Genomic DNA, 17,135 nt, shown 5'->3' on the forward strand with positions numbered 1-17,135 from the left:
CCATTCGCTTAGGGGGGGGGGGGGGGGGGGATATTAGATAATAACGTACCTTTGTATATATTCAAATATATTCTTGTATTTATCTCTCCATTATCATAGGATGTGTAGTCGTATTATGTAATTATAAATATATACAACACACATAATTATTGGTGTGGTTCATTTAATATCAGTTTATAGAGGAACCAATCAGGAATCTGAACAACATTTAGTCAAGAACGAATCAAGAATCAAACTCAATGACGATGATAATAAAAAAATTAAAAGGTATGTTAGGCCTTGACCTTGGATAAACATTGCCCGTTTTGACAACAATTCAGGAGACGGGTCTGAATATGAACAGGTAAATATTCAAATGTTGTTTTTAATCAATTAAATGAATTAATATTGTATTGTATGGATAATATTTCTTGGCTGTACGGAATTAATACATAACTAAACTTCAAGCAATCAGATATGTAAAGGGATTATTTGTGAATGTAAAAAGGGTAGTGGTCAGTCTTCTATGGAACATTGGATTAAAGGAGAACGTATGTAAGTTCTTAACATTTTTTATATTTCTTAATTTTGGAAAATTATTTTAATAAAAAAATATCTTCTTGTAGATCCAAAGAACTGCTTTCTTGCTCTTACTTCGTATCTGGAGTTCCACTTGGATACGTGTTGTGGTATCAACCTATTTATCGTGCATTTAGGTAAATTCTTTTTTTTTTTTTTTCCTTCAAATCTTTTCAATTCAAGCTACCATTTCTTAACTATTAGTCAAGTTTTTAATATAATTTTCATTAATGACAAAGAGGGGTATAATTTTTGCTGTAAATTTCAGACTTAAAGGTTAGGTCAGGTTCAACTTATTCATATCAGGTCCGAATCCAAGAGAGATCGAGCAGGTAAAGTGCTTACATTTTACGTATTCCTGGAACTAGTTTTTTTCATTTTTCATAAGAATGATGGATTTGATTTAAATAGTAGATGCAAAGCGTGTGCCAATAAGTTTCTACTGAGAGTTTCTTGCATTTCAGATTTATGAATTAGAGTGGGAGCTTATTTGATTCATGTTTACATTTTTAGTCAAGCTTCACAATTGAAATTGCAGCTCATTTGTTAAGAATCGATTGTTCTTTTTGTTGGTTAAATCATCTAATCAATAGGATTTATGACGTAATCAAATCAAGAAATAGTAATCGGTTCTTATATATTAATATCATATGTACAATACTAGCGTGTCAGGACATTGCATTCAAGTTCATTGATATCAATTAATGGAGATTTAGATTTCCAGGATGAATAAGATCTTAATTTGCTTATAGTTCTTTAGGTGTAGTTGCATTTGCATAGAGCGGAAAATGTTGGACACTGGATTTATGAAAGCATCATATCAAGTATTAATTTTTTATAAAAATCTTAGCTTGGACTATGTCTTGTTTATTTAAAAAAGATACATATGGGATTGAATGTAGTGCCATTGGCAAATACAAAGAAGACATGGAGAGAGAGAATAAAGAGAACATAGCGAACTCCATTCGTAAAGTTGTGGAACAATATAATTCCATATATGTGTTTTAGCTTTGAAAACATGAGGAATCTCAAGTTTTAAGTAATTCATGGAGCAACTTAAATCCACAAGCAGGTAACATATAATAAACATTTAGCACTTTTTTATAAGCTATCCACATATATATTTGATAAAAGAAACTATTAAATCCACAAGCAGGTAACATATAATTTGACTTAGTAGACTGTTTTCTTCAAAACCCACAATCTTTAAATTCTGAGTTATTGTTCCTGTCCATAACACTATATGGCTTTATTAAGGAAACCATAATGCTCATTCGTGACAATTTTCACAGTCAAGCCAATTCCGATCATTAACATTTTCTGCAATCAGTTGTGATCAAAGATTCATTTATCAACGTATTTGATATATCTTGTATTATTGTATTTCATAAGGTATGATATCAGAAAACTGAGAGAATAACACACTACAAACAAAATTTAGTGACATTCTTTTATTTGTGTCACTATACTATGGTTTTAGTGACATAAAAATAAGTGCCACTATATCTTGTGAAAATTTTAATTTTCATTTGCGCTCCTAATTCCCGCTGAGAAAAAAAAAAGATTTTCGCACCCAAAATTTTGGGAAAATGACTTACCAGGGTAATCATCTTTGTCGTTTTATTTATATTTATGTAATTTTTTTTTGTACACATTTGACTATTTAACTTGTTATATGTAGCCGGTGACAATGGTAATATGTGAACAAATTAACAAGTTAAATGTCTAAATGTGTACAAAAAAAAGTTGTTTGAATGTGAAAAAAACGAAAAGTTAATTACTCTGATAAGTCATTTTCCCATTTTTAATAGCGATTTATGTTTTGTATTTTTTTGTATTATTTTTTTCAAATGTTATTTTTAAAATATCCATAATTTTTTAAATATTAATTAAATATTATTAAACTTTACTTTTTATTTAATAAATATATTTTTGTTATGTGAAATATTTTATATAGCCTTATATATTATTTTTTTTCTTTTGTTTTTATGTATATACAATATTTTTAAAGTAAATAGTATCTAACAATAAAATTAAAAAAATTAAATATGTAACAATAAGTATGGAGGGTCGTTTAAAAAAAATAAAAACAACATATTACTTAGCAAAAAAAAACAAAAAAAGCTATATAATGTAAATGTTTTAAAATTATTCCAATTTTTTTTAATAGTTTTTAATTGGAAGTTTATAATTTTTTTTTAATACAACGTTTTAAACTAGTATTTAACGAAAGTATTTTAAAATGTTATAAAAAAATATTAAATTGTCATACAAAATCTGTGAAACACTTTAAAAATGTTGTAAAAGAAAGTTTATAAATAATTATATGAAAATTATAAAAAAAAATGTATGAAAATGTAAAAATAAATAAAAATAAAAAAAACAAGTTAAAAACTTGTAAGAAAATTTTAAAATATTTGGTTTAAAAGCACATGTATTAAAATTATATAAAAATATAAAAAATATTATAAGCAAAGTTTAAAAGAATGTATTAGAAAAACCTATAGGAAAAATATCATAAAAGTATTTTAAAAAATTATAAAAGTATTATGAAATTTATAAAAAAAATTTGTTCACATTTAAACAATTTTTTTTATGCATATTTGACCATTTAACTTGTTAAATGTGTTAACATAATATCTTTAACAAGTTAAATGATCAAATGTGTAAAAAAAAAATGAAGTTACCTAAACACATTTACCCTCACAAGTTATTTTCCTCAAAATTTTAGATTTTAAATTGTCAACTAAGTAAAAAAAATGAAGGTACCTAAACCTCCATGGCCTCTCTCCATCTCTCTCAAGTCTCAACGGCCACCGATGACAACTTTACCTCGCTAACTGAATATCAGTCATGACTCCAACTCACTCCCAGGAGATCGACGTCTATTAGCCCCAATCCTTCTCCCTTTGTTCCTTTTGCGAACCTAAGGTTTCTAAAAATTAGATTAAGACCTTAGGTTCCACCGGTAAGATATTCCACTCCTACTCTTTTCATATATCTTTTTTTGCTTATATAATTGGTTTTGCTGGTTTAAACATACATTAAACATCATATTTGATTTAATAGCACCACCGTATAGTCAGACAAATAAGTATTTCTTATTTACCTAAAGCTTTCAATTAATAAATATCCTATTTGATTTATGTGTTAATTTAGTACGTTTTTGTTTATTTTTGGTCTATGATTTTTTCATATACACGAATAGATGAGAGTTGAGACATAATTTAAACAGTGCGAGAGAGAAGATCTTGACGGGGGTACATATGATAATGAAGATCGTGATGACGAGGATGACGAATAAGATGGTATTAAATTATTAATTTCGGTAATTTTGAATATCTATACCAGTAACCAACATTGGGAATGCTATTGTTTTCTGAATTATATGTATTTTTTTAACCACCTCTGTTTTTTTTTTTTTACGAACACCAAGTGTTTGATGAAATTCTTCAAGAGGATACACTTCCAGAAGTCCTCTATTATTATATGCACTAGTTGTGAGACCATGTATTGCATGGGTTAATTTAAAATAAATAAATAAATATAAAGATCAAAATATTTAAGAACTTTGAACTTATAAGAAAATAAGAAAAATAATGAATTATTATAATGAAAATGTTTTTTATCTTTTAAATTTAAACAAATAATTTAAATAAATAAACAAAAGAAATTAATGAGCTTTAATTTTGGAAATTTTAAAATTAAAATGTAAGTTGATTAAATAAGAGTGTGACAAGTGACAAAAAAAAAAAAAAAAAAAAAAAAACTTTCATTTATTAGAGTACATTCACTAGTAAGATATGTTGCTTAATGCATTAGTTAAATCAAATATGATTTTGGTATTTTCCTTGTTAAACATTAATGTGTTGGAGCAGCTACTATACATGATGGAGTAGTTTGTGACCATATTGAGAAGAATAATATATTTGACGATGGAGATGGATCATAGTCACTTGGGTATGGGGTTAATTTAATCTCGTTGACCTAAGTGTTTCAATTTAAAAGTATGTGGTTGATTTTTTTTAATATAAATGAAGAATGAAAGTTTCACTACATGGCATCTATTGTCTCAATTTATGTGAGTGGATTCTCTATTTTAGCATTTGGATTAATTTGTTCACATTCTTAATATTCATATTATTATACTAAAATAGTGATGCATATTTCTTGGTTCTTTTTGCAATTGCATGTCATAAAGCATTAAAGTCTATAAATCAAGTATTTATAAACAATTATAGAGATGAAGCAAAAAGTTTCCTCAACAAACATTTTTTTTTTTGGAAACGGCGAGATTTTATTAACCCACTGCCTAGAAAGAGCCTAAGCAGGGAAAGGACAAAGCAAACAAAAAAAAAGCACAATTACACAATTGATACAGGATTACAACACCAATTCACCCAATTACAATTTCTGAAACTCCCCTTAAACCTCACCCAATTGAAAACTAAAGAAATCACATCATTAGCCACCTTAGACGAAGATGATCGGATACTGTTGAAAATCAAGTCATTTCTCGCCCTCTAAATACACCAAAAGCAACCATATACAATGGAAAGAATTACATTCATTTTCTTAGGACAGTTTCCCCAATTAGCCGCAAAGGTGATAACCTCCCTTACAATATCAGAAGGAACAATGGCACACCAATTCCAAATCCGATGAAGCACATCAATTGCGAACGGGCACTTGACAAGAATATGTTCAACTTCATCGACACCCCCCACAGAGTCGCAACATGAAACAATTAATTTTCAATAGCACCGTGTGATTCTCAATTGTGCCATTTTGCATGGGACAAGAGACGTAAGAGTCAATTAGCTTTCGAACACCACTCACCAAAAACCTCCCGTCACTTGAAAGTTTTGCTCTTAGAGTATCCTCCACACTAGATCGGGAGTGGTTAGACAAAATACTTCTTAACATATTTAGCTCATCAGACCCCTCCTGGTAATTTGGTCGTCGTTTCTAAGCCTAACCCCAATATCCGGACACATTCTCTCTTCGAAAAAACAGTACTTCCGCCGCTCAAGAGAAAACAACCAAGGAAATTTAGAAGTAAAAGTGAAGTTCCCTGCCTACTAGTCGAACTAGAACAATGTATCATTCCCTCTTCCCACCTTGACTTCAAAAATAGATGAAAATTTTATGCCAATCTCACCCAACTCCTCAACAATTTTCACTACGTTTTGCCAGCAACCATGAATCGATTTTTTATATAAAGAAGTCATAGGCTTCCTTGCAAGATTATGAGTGCCACAGATTACCTTGCGCCAAAAACCATTTTCTCCTCCTTAAATCTCCATATCCATTTAACCAAGAGAGCCCAATTTAAAGCTCTCATTGATTCAATACTGAGCCCACCCTTAGCCTTAGCGACTAAAACGTCATTCCATGCGACCCAATGGATTTGATTCTTCTCATCGCTTCCACCCTATAAAAATCTTATCCTCAATTTCTCAATCAAAGAGATAACCGAGTTGGGTGCCTTAAAAAAGGAAAAATAGTAAAGCGGGGACTACCTAAAACCGATTTAATAAGAGTCATTCTTTTGCCGAAGGAAAGAGTTTTATATTTTCAATAAGAAAGCTTATTTTGAATTCTCTCGATGATCGGACCCCAATTTCTTTTTAAATTCATGTCCGCCCCAATCGGGACCCCGAGATATTTAAATGGGAAAGATCCTGTATTACACCCAATAATTCTAGCCCAATTGGACATCTCATTATCCGAAACACCGATGCCATTCACTTGCGATTTATGGAAACTGACTTTCAGCCTAGATGAGGCATGATTACAATGCAGAATGCATGCAAGATTGACAAAGTTAGTGCTTTCCCATGTTCCCACAAAAAGGGCATCATCGGCATAGAAGAGGTGGGATATATAAAGGCCTCCATTCGGGATTTGAATGCCATGAAAAAGAGACTTTTGACCCGCGGATTTTAGGGCAACATTAAGCCCTTCCATAGCAATGATGAAAAGGAAGGGTGAAAGAGGATCACCTTGCCTAACGCTCTTCATCATTGGAAATTCCTTAGTAGTCGAACCATTGATAATAATCGAAGAACGAGCAAATTTTAAGCACCCATTTATCCAACATCTCTATTTTTCTTCAAATCCCATTTACATCATTACTGAGTCTAAATAACTCCAATTTATAGAGTCGAACGCTTTGTCAAAATCAACCTTGAAAAGAAACGCCTTCGATTTGGAATTTTTTGACCATGCCAACACCTCATTTATAATCATAGGACCATCAAGAATGTTCCTCCCTTCGATGATATTCGTTTGCACCTCGTCAATAATGGATCCAATCACTCGTTTGACCCTAAGGTCAAGAGTCTTAGTGATGATCTTATAAATGCTTCCAATGAGACTGATAGGCTGATAATCATGTAGGGAAAGCGGATCTTTAACTTTGGGGATGAGAGTTATGAACGAGGAGTTACAACCATGTGAGAGTTGGCCTAAGCTCTCGAAATTTTTTATGAATCTCATGATATCATCTTGCAGGATCGGCCAAAACTCTTTAAAAATTTTGAAACTAAAGCCGTCAGGGCTAGGTGCTTTTTCATTCCCACAGTTCCATATAGCATAATTTATCTCCTCAAACTCAAAAGGCGCTTCCAAAATTTTTTGTCTGCTCCGAAAGCATGCTGAAGTTTGGATTTGGGAAAGAAGGCCGATTATTACATTCCTCATGAAATTTATCCCTAAAAAACCTGTGTGCCTCCGTCTTGATTTGCTCCACCTCACTTACCCAACTACCATTTACCATCAGCCCACGAATGTGACATTTCCGGTTTTTTAATTTTAACATGTTGTGATAAAACCTAGAGTTTTCATCCCCATCTTTTAACCACTTGATTTTCGATTTTTGCATCAGATCATATTTAGCCAAAGTTTCCAACTCGATGATTTTCTGCTTGTTTACTTTTATAGTCTCAATCTCACCCGGACTAAGCATCATGGATTCCTCCTGGACAGGTCAAAGATTACTTCCTTGAGATCAGACAAGGTTTTTTTTCTCTTTCTCATGTTCTATTCGTCTCGACTTTTTGATTTCATCTTTAAGAAACTTTAGCTTATTTTCCAGATATTGATCCGGTGCACCTCCACCATCAAAGTTTTTCCAAGAGTCTATAACAAGCTTCTCAAACACGTCACGAAGCATCCAAGAGTTGTAAAAACGGAAAAGATGGGGGCCAAAATCATGTTTCTCTGTGTTAAGAATGATCGGAGAGTGATCAGAGAATTCCCGGAGAAGTGTCATGACAGTTGATGATGGAAAGCAAGACATGAAAGAATCATTGATCAAAATCCGATCAAGTTTGCTAAGTTTACAACCAACCTCAAAAAAGAAAGTGAATCTTCTTCCCGCCATGTTTAGATCGATGAGACCCACTTCTGAAATTTCAATAATATGAGGACAGAAAACATGATTCAGTCGCTCATCCAGCCTCCTCACAACATTAAAATCCCAAAAAAAAAAAGGCCCAAGTACCATTTCTAGAGTTCATTCAGTTGATCAGGTTATTCCACAGAGTTCTTTTTTCATTCGGATCCTAAGGGGCATAAACATTTACAAGTATATTTTCACCAGTTACTCCAATCCAATTCCCCGTAATCGCCATAAAATATCTAGATTTAATAACAGAAGAAACCTGAAATAAATCTCTATCCCAAAAACAAATCAAACCTCCATAATTTCCAACCGACTTGACAAAATCATACCTAAAGCCTGAGGAGTCCCACGATGTAACGACCCAATTTTCACGACCAAAAATTTTGTTTTAAAACATTACTTTAGAAAATATTAATAACTAAAAACATTGTTTGATCAACCATAACACAACGTGAACCATGTCTAAAAGCCAAATCATACAACCAATCAAAATATCAGAGTACAAATCCCAGTGAAGCTCGTAAATGCGGAAACCAGAGAGTGTGTGTGTGACATGCTGCTACCGCGCCGACTCCTTTCCCCTAGCTGAGGAGGTACCTGAAACCAAAACTGAAAACCGTAAGCACAAAGCTTAGTGAGTTCCCCCACCGTACCACATACCATATAATCTCATAACATACATATATTGTCAGGCATATCTGGGTGCCCGACCTACCCCTTCGGCCCTCTCGACCGGATATTGCCTAGCATATCTGGGTGCTGGCTTCCCCTTCGGTCCTCTCGACCGGATACTGCCTAGCATATCTGGGTGCTGGCTTCCCCTTCGGTCCTCTCAACCGGATACTGCCTAGCATATCTGGGTGCTGGCCTCCCCTTCGGTCCTCTTGACCAGATACTGGGAAACTATTCCTTCCCTCTACTACTACCACATAACAAGTATCATAAGATCAGAATCTATCTATCATGACTGGGTATAACTACCCCTTCGGCCCTACCGACCGGGTACCTCGGGGACTATCTCCCCCTACTGTCACTAGCACATAGCATCATATCATACTGGCACATAACATAACACAGGTAGTAGTAATCCCTAGATGAATATCACAGAGACAAACATCTACATATAACTCCTACTGGTGGGCCGACATTGTGATCGTAGACCCACCGCTACTGGAAGGTAACTCACCTCGAAGTAGCTGCTGATCTGATCGGGAACTAACTGCCTACTGTTGCTGCTGCTGCTCCGGAAATCCTCAGGCTGCAATTCCCACAACATACTTAATCAAACACTGCTCACTGACCTTTGGGTAAGATGACCATTTTACCCCTGACCATGCCCTAAGTCAAAGTCAGAGTCAACTTTCAGTTGACCCGACTCGCCGAGTTGGCTTTCCAACTCGTCGAGTCACCATCCAAATGATTGTCCTGGATCCCGTTTCTACTCGTCGAGTTAGGCGACGACTCGACGAGTTCTCCTTCTAAACTGATATTCAAGTCCTTCATCCTACTCGCCGAGTTGTATGAACAACTCGTCGGGTTCATCTTCATCCGATGAACACTTATGCTAAGACTCGCCGAGTTGTATGAACAACTCGCCGAGTCTGTTCTTGATCTAAGGAGATTGCCTTGAACCCGCCGAGTCAGGGCATTGACTCGCCGAGTTCCTCCAAAGATGAGTTCAGCTTCCGATTCACTGAGTCACACCCCGTGACTCACTGCTCACTCGACACTACGAAAAGGGGACAAACTCGGAGACTCGCGAACAGACTCGCCGAGTCACAGGAACGACTCGTCGAGTCGTTGCCATGCACCCACTAAATACACAAATTTGCTCGATTCCAGTCCATGCCATTCACAGATCTGGACTTCTAGAACACGAATCACAAGTAAAGTTTCCAACTTTACGTGTGGATATTCACCAATATGAATTTTAGGGCTTAAAATGCCTCAAAAGGGTAGATCTAGGGTGAACAAACAACATGGGGCCATAAAGCTAACAGATCTGAGCTCCTGGAGCTCAATCTTGCCTAGATCTAGAGGCCAATCGACTTATTACAAACCCTCAAGCATACACAATCTTGGAAATGGCTCAAAAAGGACTTTTATGGAGCTATAAGCTTAAAAACAGAGGGGAAACGAGATATACCTTAGGGGAAACGTTGGAATGACACAAAGATGCTTGGCCTCCTTCTCCTCTTCTTGATTACCTCTTCTTTTCCTTCAAAGAAACTTCAATAACACCACAAAACACTTCAAACTCACAAGAAAGTAAGGCTAGAGAGAGATACAGGGCTCTGAGGGTGAATGGGGGCTGGCTTGGGGCAGTTAAGTCGTTTAAATAGGGTGCAAACCCCTGAAACTTAGGGTTTCATCCAACAGCTGTGACTCGCCGAGTCCAGGATATGGACTCGCCGAGTCGCCAACTTAAACTTGTCCCGGGTCCCGCATCCACTCGGCGAGTCGGACCTATGACTCGCCGAGTCCAAGGCTAAAAGAAGGGAAATACCCAAATAAGATTTACGTATCAGGAACCAGGTGCTACACACGAATTATAAGCGTCAACTGGGATCGAGGAGACGGGATTCTTGAACCCCACAAAACGAGTTGTGATGCTCCTCATTTAATCTCTTCAATCACTCCACCTTATGCTTCTCATTCATCCCCTAATGTTAAGAGACATTAAATTCATGGGCACCTGACGTTATCACCACCACCGTTTACAGCTCCGAATAGGGACGGTGTGGATAACCAAAATATATGTAAATTAAAGTTGCTGATCATGGTTGATTGTTTTACCATTTTACTATAAACTAAACTAGGTGTTAGACCGTGTAATACACGAGTTTATTAAAAATAAAAATTTAATATCAATATTTAGACATTAAATATTTTATAAAATAACTATTTTACGTAACATAATGTAATCTTTTAGAACATTCACAAAAGAAATCAAATATTCTTTAGAGCATTTATGAGACTTTATTATCAAATTAATATAATGATTCTCTTTCTTTATAAAACTCGTTAGAATTTTGTGGAATTTTATTTTAAAAAATGAAAATTCCCAAAAAATAAAAATAATAATTCTAAAACACCCACAAAATTACATGTGACAAAACTCTTAGAAAATTTGACAAGTGACAAAAAAAACATCTTTTGTTTTTTTAGAGAGAATGCCACAAGTTTAGCTAATATTTAACAAATAAAAAAAATTATAGTCCAGTTTGAAGGATAACTAATTATTTTAACATTTCTAACACATACCCTAGTCTAGGTGTGCTAGTAATAAGTCTTTTTGATCTAGCTATATCACTAGGTAAAATCTGATGAGAGAAATAGAGAAACAAAAGAAATTAGGGGGTGTTTGGCTTAGCTTTTGAATGGCAAAAGTCTTTTTAAAAAAAGATAATAAGCAAAAGATGTTTGACAAAAGACTTTTAAAAACTACTTTTGGATTTTGCAAAGAAGGAAAATAAACTTTTTGGAAAAGTCAAGAAAACCTGACTTTTTGTAATTTTTCCAAAAAGATCTTTTGGCCTCTAAAAAAGTCAAACACCCCCTTTAGAGAAAGAGAAAGAGACAGACTTACAATTCGAAATAGGAAACAACGGATATAGAGAGCATAAAGGTTTGATCGAGAGGAGACGCCGGAATGAATCACTGTCGGCGCCGACGAAGGTCTCTGCTGGAGTAGCACTCGACGAACCGCAAAGAGTACTGACCAGGAGAGATAGAGACCGCAATAGAGGTCAGATAGAGACCCACAAAAGTATTCACTGAACGGAGATGAAGGCTGAGCGGCAGCAGTCGGCCGACAATTGTCTAGTGAGAAATCTGACAGAGGTAAGCACTTTGGTACATGGGATATTTCCGGTGAGCGGTTCTTTTTTTTTTTTTTCCGGCGGCAACGATGCTTCTTTGATTTAGGGTTTTATCGTTTCTCATTGTACCATAGTTTTTTTTTAATAGCTTTTTAGTTCCTTATAAGTTGGTATCCAAGATTGACTAGGATTCGTTTTGATTTTGGCAGTAATTTTCTAGATTATATTTTTATTTAGTTTACTAATTTAGTAGTTATAAAATGCAATAATTAAATAAAAAATGAGTTTTTGGATTTTATTTTTTGGAGTTAATTATCTAAATATTTTTTCAACGCTTTGCATAGGGGCCAAAAAAGTAGTGAGAAAAAATGGGATCTGTATATGTCCCCCACCTCCCCCCTAGAGGTGATTTCAATAAGGACAAGATTTTGTAATTTTTGAATAATAATAAGTTCATATTGGTCATTTGACATTTAAAGTTCAGGTTCTAAATTTTTTGTGCTCTTTTGACATTTTTGAATCTTAAATTCTCTTATTCTCACTCAAATCAACTATTTCTTCTCATTTTGTTAAATACCTCAAAACTAAATAAGAAATTGTTAAGAGCACATAGTTTGATGATCACATCCCAGAAAGTGGAAATGTGTAAATTAAAGTACAAATAATTAATTGTACCAAATGTCTCTGCATTTTAAAGTTAAAAATATAAAAACAATTTGTCGCAAACATATTTTGTCGTGCTCATGCAAATGGCAATGTGTAATATAAAATAAATTTACTTTGAAATGTTAGTTACTCGACGTTGGGACCATCCAGTCTCGTGGTGAGCAGAAATCGATTTCCTCGCATGGATCTTGACAACTTTTCGACCTTTCCAATGTTTTAAATACATTATCTTGTTGTTGTTGACTCACATTCAATTTATACCACTTGTTTCATACTCTGATTAATCACTACCCTGTCAATTATCAGATAAAAAAGATCCAGATCAATTCGAAAATGGACCAAAATCATCAAGAAATCCACACTAGAAATGTTCTTCAACCTCATGCACTAATCTTTCCCATACCATTCCAAGGACCTGTTAACTGCGCTCTCAAGTTAGCCGAACTCCTTTGTCTTTCCGGCATTCATGTCACCTTCCTCAACACCGATCACATTCACCGCCCACTCCTCCGCCACAGCGACGTCTTATCCCGTTTCAACCGCTACCCAAACTTCAAATTTGAGACGATCCCTGATGGAATCGAGGATGAAAACCCGGTCACCGGAGACCGGTTTGAGGAAGTTATGGCAGCTATAGATGCTGTGACTAAACCACTTTTCCGGGAGATGATGGTTTCCGGTAGCCTGAGTAGGAGATCGGTGCATCCAGTGACGATGATGATACCCGATGAGGTGTATAGTTTTGCTGTGGAAGTAGCGGTAGAGACGTCGATTCCTCTGTTTTTCTTTGCAACCCTTAGTCCATGCTGCTTGTGGACTTCTCATTTCAATCTTGCTGCTCTTATTGAAGCTGGCCATGTTCCGGTTAAAGGTATCGTACTTTTTTTGAACTGAAAGTAAAGACGGTAATATAAATGTAGAATAACGTTTTTATTCATTTTCTTGTTTTTCATCAGAGAACGATTTAGATGAACTAGTAAAAGATGTCCCCGGAATGGAACATATTCTCCGAAAACGGGATCTTGCTGCTTTTTGTCGTATTAATGACATATCGGACCCTGAAATTCAACGAACATTAAAAGAAGCTCAAACCCTTCCTCGAGCTCAAGGTCTCATACTCAATACATTCGATGACTTGGATTCTCTTGTAATTCCATACATACGAAAGCTTTGTCCAAATATATACACCATAGGCCCATTACACGCTCTCCATAAAGCTCAACTCATGGCATCGGAATCCTCAGAAACCACTTTATCAAACAGTGTTTGGAAGGAAGATAGAACTTGCCTCTCATGGCTCGACAAACACCCTCCAAAAACTGTTGTTTACATCAGTATCGGGAGTCTTTCAACCATGAGTGTTGACCAAATGCTCGAAATATGGCATGGTTTGGTTAATAGTCGGAAACCCTTTTTATGGGTGAGACGTCCAGGGTCAATCACAGGTGGGTACGACGAGTCTCAAGTTGAAAGTCAGCTGCTGGAGGTTACGAAAGAAATGGGGTGCATTGTAGATTGGGCACCACAAGAAGATGTCCTCGCACATTGTGCTGTTGGTGGGTTTTTGACACATAGTGGGTGGAACTCCACTATGGAGAGTATAGTTCAGGGTGTTCCGATGATCTGTTGGCCGTTCTATGTAGACCAACAGCCAAATAGTCGATTTGTGGGAGAGGTATGGAAGCTTGGAATTGACATGAAAGATACTTGTGATCGTTTGATTGTTGAAAAGGCAGTGAGGGATATCATGGACGGAAAACGCGATATATTTGCACAAGTCACGAGTTCTTGGGCAAATCTTGCAAAAGAATCGATAAGCGATAGGGGGTCGTCATCCATAAGTTTGGCCCGTTTGATCGATGATATAAGACTCATGAGCTCGACCATATGAATTGTGTGTGTGAACCAACATGTAGGGTTATTTATTATACCCTTTCATCCACTTTATGTTACCTAATGATTTTCGCTAACTTTTATTATCTCATCATTTGGCTAATTTTTGTTTATTATCTTATTACAATATAATTATTTTATTAACTTTATTTTTCAATTATTATTTATTATTTACAATTAATAATTTCTATTAATCTTATTATTATTTAAATAATAGTTTATAAAGAAATAGTAACAAATATGACTTTTTTTTTATCTATGTTATATTTTTTTTATGGTAACATGTTTTAGTCTTTAACGTACTCTGTTTATATATGTTAATACAACTATTTTTTTTTTTTAAATTAGACCATTTATTGGTACGATTTATTTTGGAAATATGTTTTTGAAAAATGATTTAAACATCATACAAATTACATTATTATTGTTAACTTTATTATTTAATCATTATATTAATATTACCAACTTTATTATTATTATTATTTTTCAAACTTACTTTTTTATAAGATAAATAAGACAACAATGATATAAAATTTTTAATAAGATAATAATATAAATAGTACTACAATAAAAATATATTCTGAACAAATCATTGTCAATCTTTTTTTCTTTTAAATTTTAAATATTATATAGCAAAAATTTGAGACAAAAATAAGCAACAACTAATCATATATAGTCATAAAAGATCATTCAGGAGGTTTCAGATGCTTATAAAATTCTAGCCACGATTTATACATAGTTTATCAATCGGTTGCTGACGGGGCTTTGTGTCGGATCCACAATGCCGCAATGGGAGGCATTGGGTACTTGTGTTCCAATTTATCATTACATAATGATTGGTGTACACAAGTGAAAATGTAAGGACCTGGTGATTTTGAAACTCTTTGGGACCTCTTCAGAGAGTAAAAAGAGTTACGGGGCCTTTAGTGGTCCAAAATTGAACGATCACACCAAACCTATTGGCTATCAAGATGTTTGTCTCAGGTATAAGCATCCAATGTTTTGTTGGTGATGACTTAGTCTTCATAAAGGAAGAAAATGAAGTAACTACTTCATCGCATCTAACGAAAACTCTTACATAGTTGTCATATGAACTCAATAAGTCGTCTAACAATTGTTGACGAATGTAAATCCAATGATCTTCATCGTATCCAAGACAAACGACTACTGATCGAAAACCACAATTTCCATCACCCAATACATTTTGTATATGTGTGATGTATGGATGAAATATAGATGAAATTTCCTCCAATAATGAATTATGTCGCAATGTTGGTTCCTCGTTCAATTCAATCTTGTATGAACATTGGCCTATCAAATCCTCATTCAAGTCTGTCTGGTATGAACATTGCCTTATTGGTTCCTCGTTTAAGTCTATGTTGTATGAACACTGACCTATTGGTTCATCATACGAACCCATGAAGAATGAACTATGTCTGGTCGCATCATCGTTCAACTTCATGAATTATGAACTATATTGTGGTGGCTGTTGGTTTAAGTCTGAACAACTGTATCCGTAAGAAACTTGACTTTGATGTTGGACAGGCTTTACTTTTGGGCGTCCACGATTATTTTTCTTAACTGAATATTCATTGATCAAATTTGTTGATGGATCTGTTATCTCCTCCATCCTCGTTAAATAATTGTATTTGATATGATCTGGTTGATTGTTGTATATTTCTTTAAACCATTGCATACGATGATCAACATTAAGATCACTATATTCCATAGATATAGAAGGCTTTAAATCAAGCTTTCTCCAAAAAGCATCAATCAAATCTAATGGAATAGCCGAACCTATAGTCAAACAGACAAAATATCATAAAGTGGTTATGAGTATAAAAATGTCAATTTAATCCAATAGATTAAACATACCTATACTGACATACATCACAAGTTCGTGAGCACATGGTAATCTGAAATATGTCTGTAATTGACATCCACAATTCTCAGGAGTTGGTAGAAATCCTTTTGACAGATGAAGCTCTTCTAAGATTTTATCCATGGCATGCACTGAAACACGTTTTCGTAGTACTTCGAATATACGATCCTTAAACCTTGGCATATAACTGCTTAAGCAACGTGTGAAAGTTTCTTTGATAACGATTTCTTGTCATCATACAACTTTTTCAATAACATGTATGAATCTGTGCAAATCACATTTCGCAGATTCCATGTGTTTTTTCAGCTTGGTGTATTGGCTCTTGACTCTATTTGTTATTGAATTTCCAAAATTGACATGTTTGTTAGTCCACAACGATACAAATCTTTCAGCATACTTCCCCAACCAAACAGTATATAGATAATCAAAAACATCTAAAAGGTGAAGAAAATACAAATTAGTTTGAATAAATTAATAATAATTGTTAAACAAATTAAGAAATCAAAAATTATATGAATAATACCTTCATGTTTAAACAATAATGTTTGAAGGTCTGTATAATTTTGCCTGTATGCATTTAGTGTTGGAGATTTGACTAATTTCTTCCACTTTAGATGAAAAGAATTCCAAGTCTTTTCGTGGTTTGATTCGTTGTCTGCAATGCTTTGTTATATCGTTGAATATATGCCACATAAAAGTAAATGATTACCTTGTGGAAAACATCTATGCATGCTTTCATCAATGCCAAATCTCTATTTGATTAAACCCACACTCATTTGACTCACTTCATAGATTTTATCACGAGTGATCATGAGACGATAATATTTTATATTCTTCAAAACAAGAGATATGATATGTTGAATATGAGCTAGTAATACATTGATTGCACGAAAACGTATTGGTAACT

The 17,135-nt window shown here is 34.5% G+C and overlaps 2 protein-coding genes across 2 annotated transcripts; one reads left to right on the forward strand and one right to left on the reverse strand.

The window, feature by feature from the left end:
- Positions 1–6,135: 6,135 nt before the first annotated feature.
- On the reverse strand, positions 6,136–6,582 carry LOC145066682 (uncharacterized). The gene has a single exon (XM_079013964.1). It carries the CDS (start codon positions 6,580–6,582, stop codon positions 6,136–6,138), a length of 447 nt encoding a protein of 148 aa, XP_078870090.1.
- A 6,119-nt stretch (positions 6,583–12,701) lies between these two features.
- On the forward strand, positions 12,702–14,449 carry LOC145069125 (7-deoxyloganetic acid glucosyltransferase-like). The gene is made up of 2 exons (XM_079016096.1): positions 12,702–13,324; positions 13,410–14,449. The coding sequence occupies exons 1-2, from the start codon at positions 12,787–12,789 to the stop codon at positions 14,342–14,344; spliced, it is 1,473 nt and encodes a 490-aa protein (XP_078872222.1). The 5' UTR covers positions 12,702–12,786; the 3' UTR covers positions 14,345–14,449.
- Positions 14,450–17,135: the final 2,686 nt, after the last annotated feature.

This window comes from Lactuca serriola, chromosome 8, assembly GCF_051521515.1.
Source record: "Lactuca serriola cultivar US96UC23 chromosome 8, Lser_US96UC23_V15, whole genome shotgun sequence".
Taxonomy (NCBI): Eukaryota; Viridiplantae; Streptophyta; class Magnoliopsida; order Asterales; family Asteraceae; genus Lactuca; species Lactuca serriola.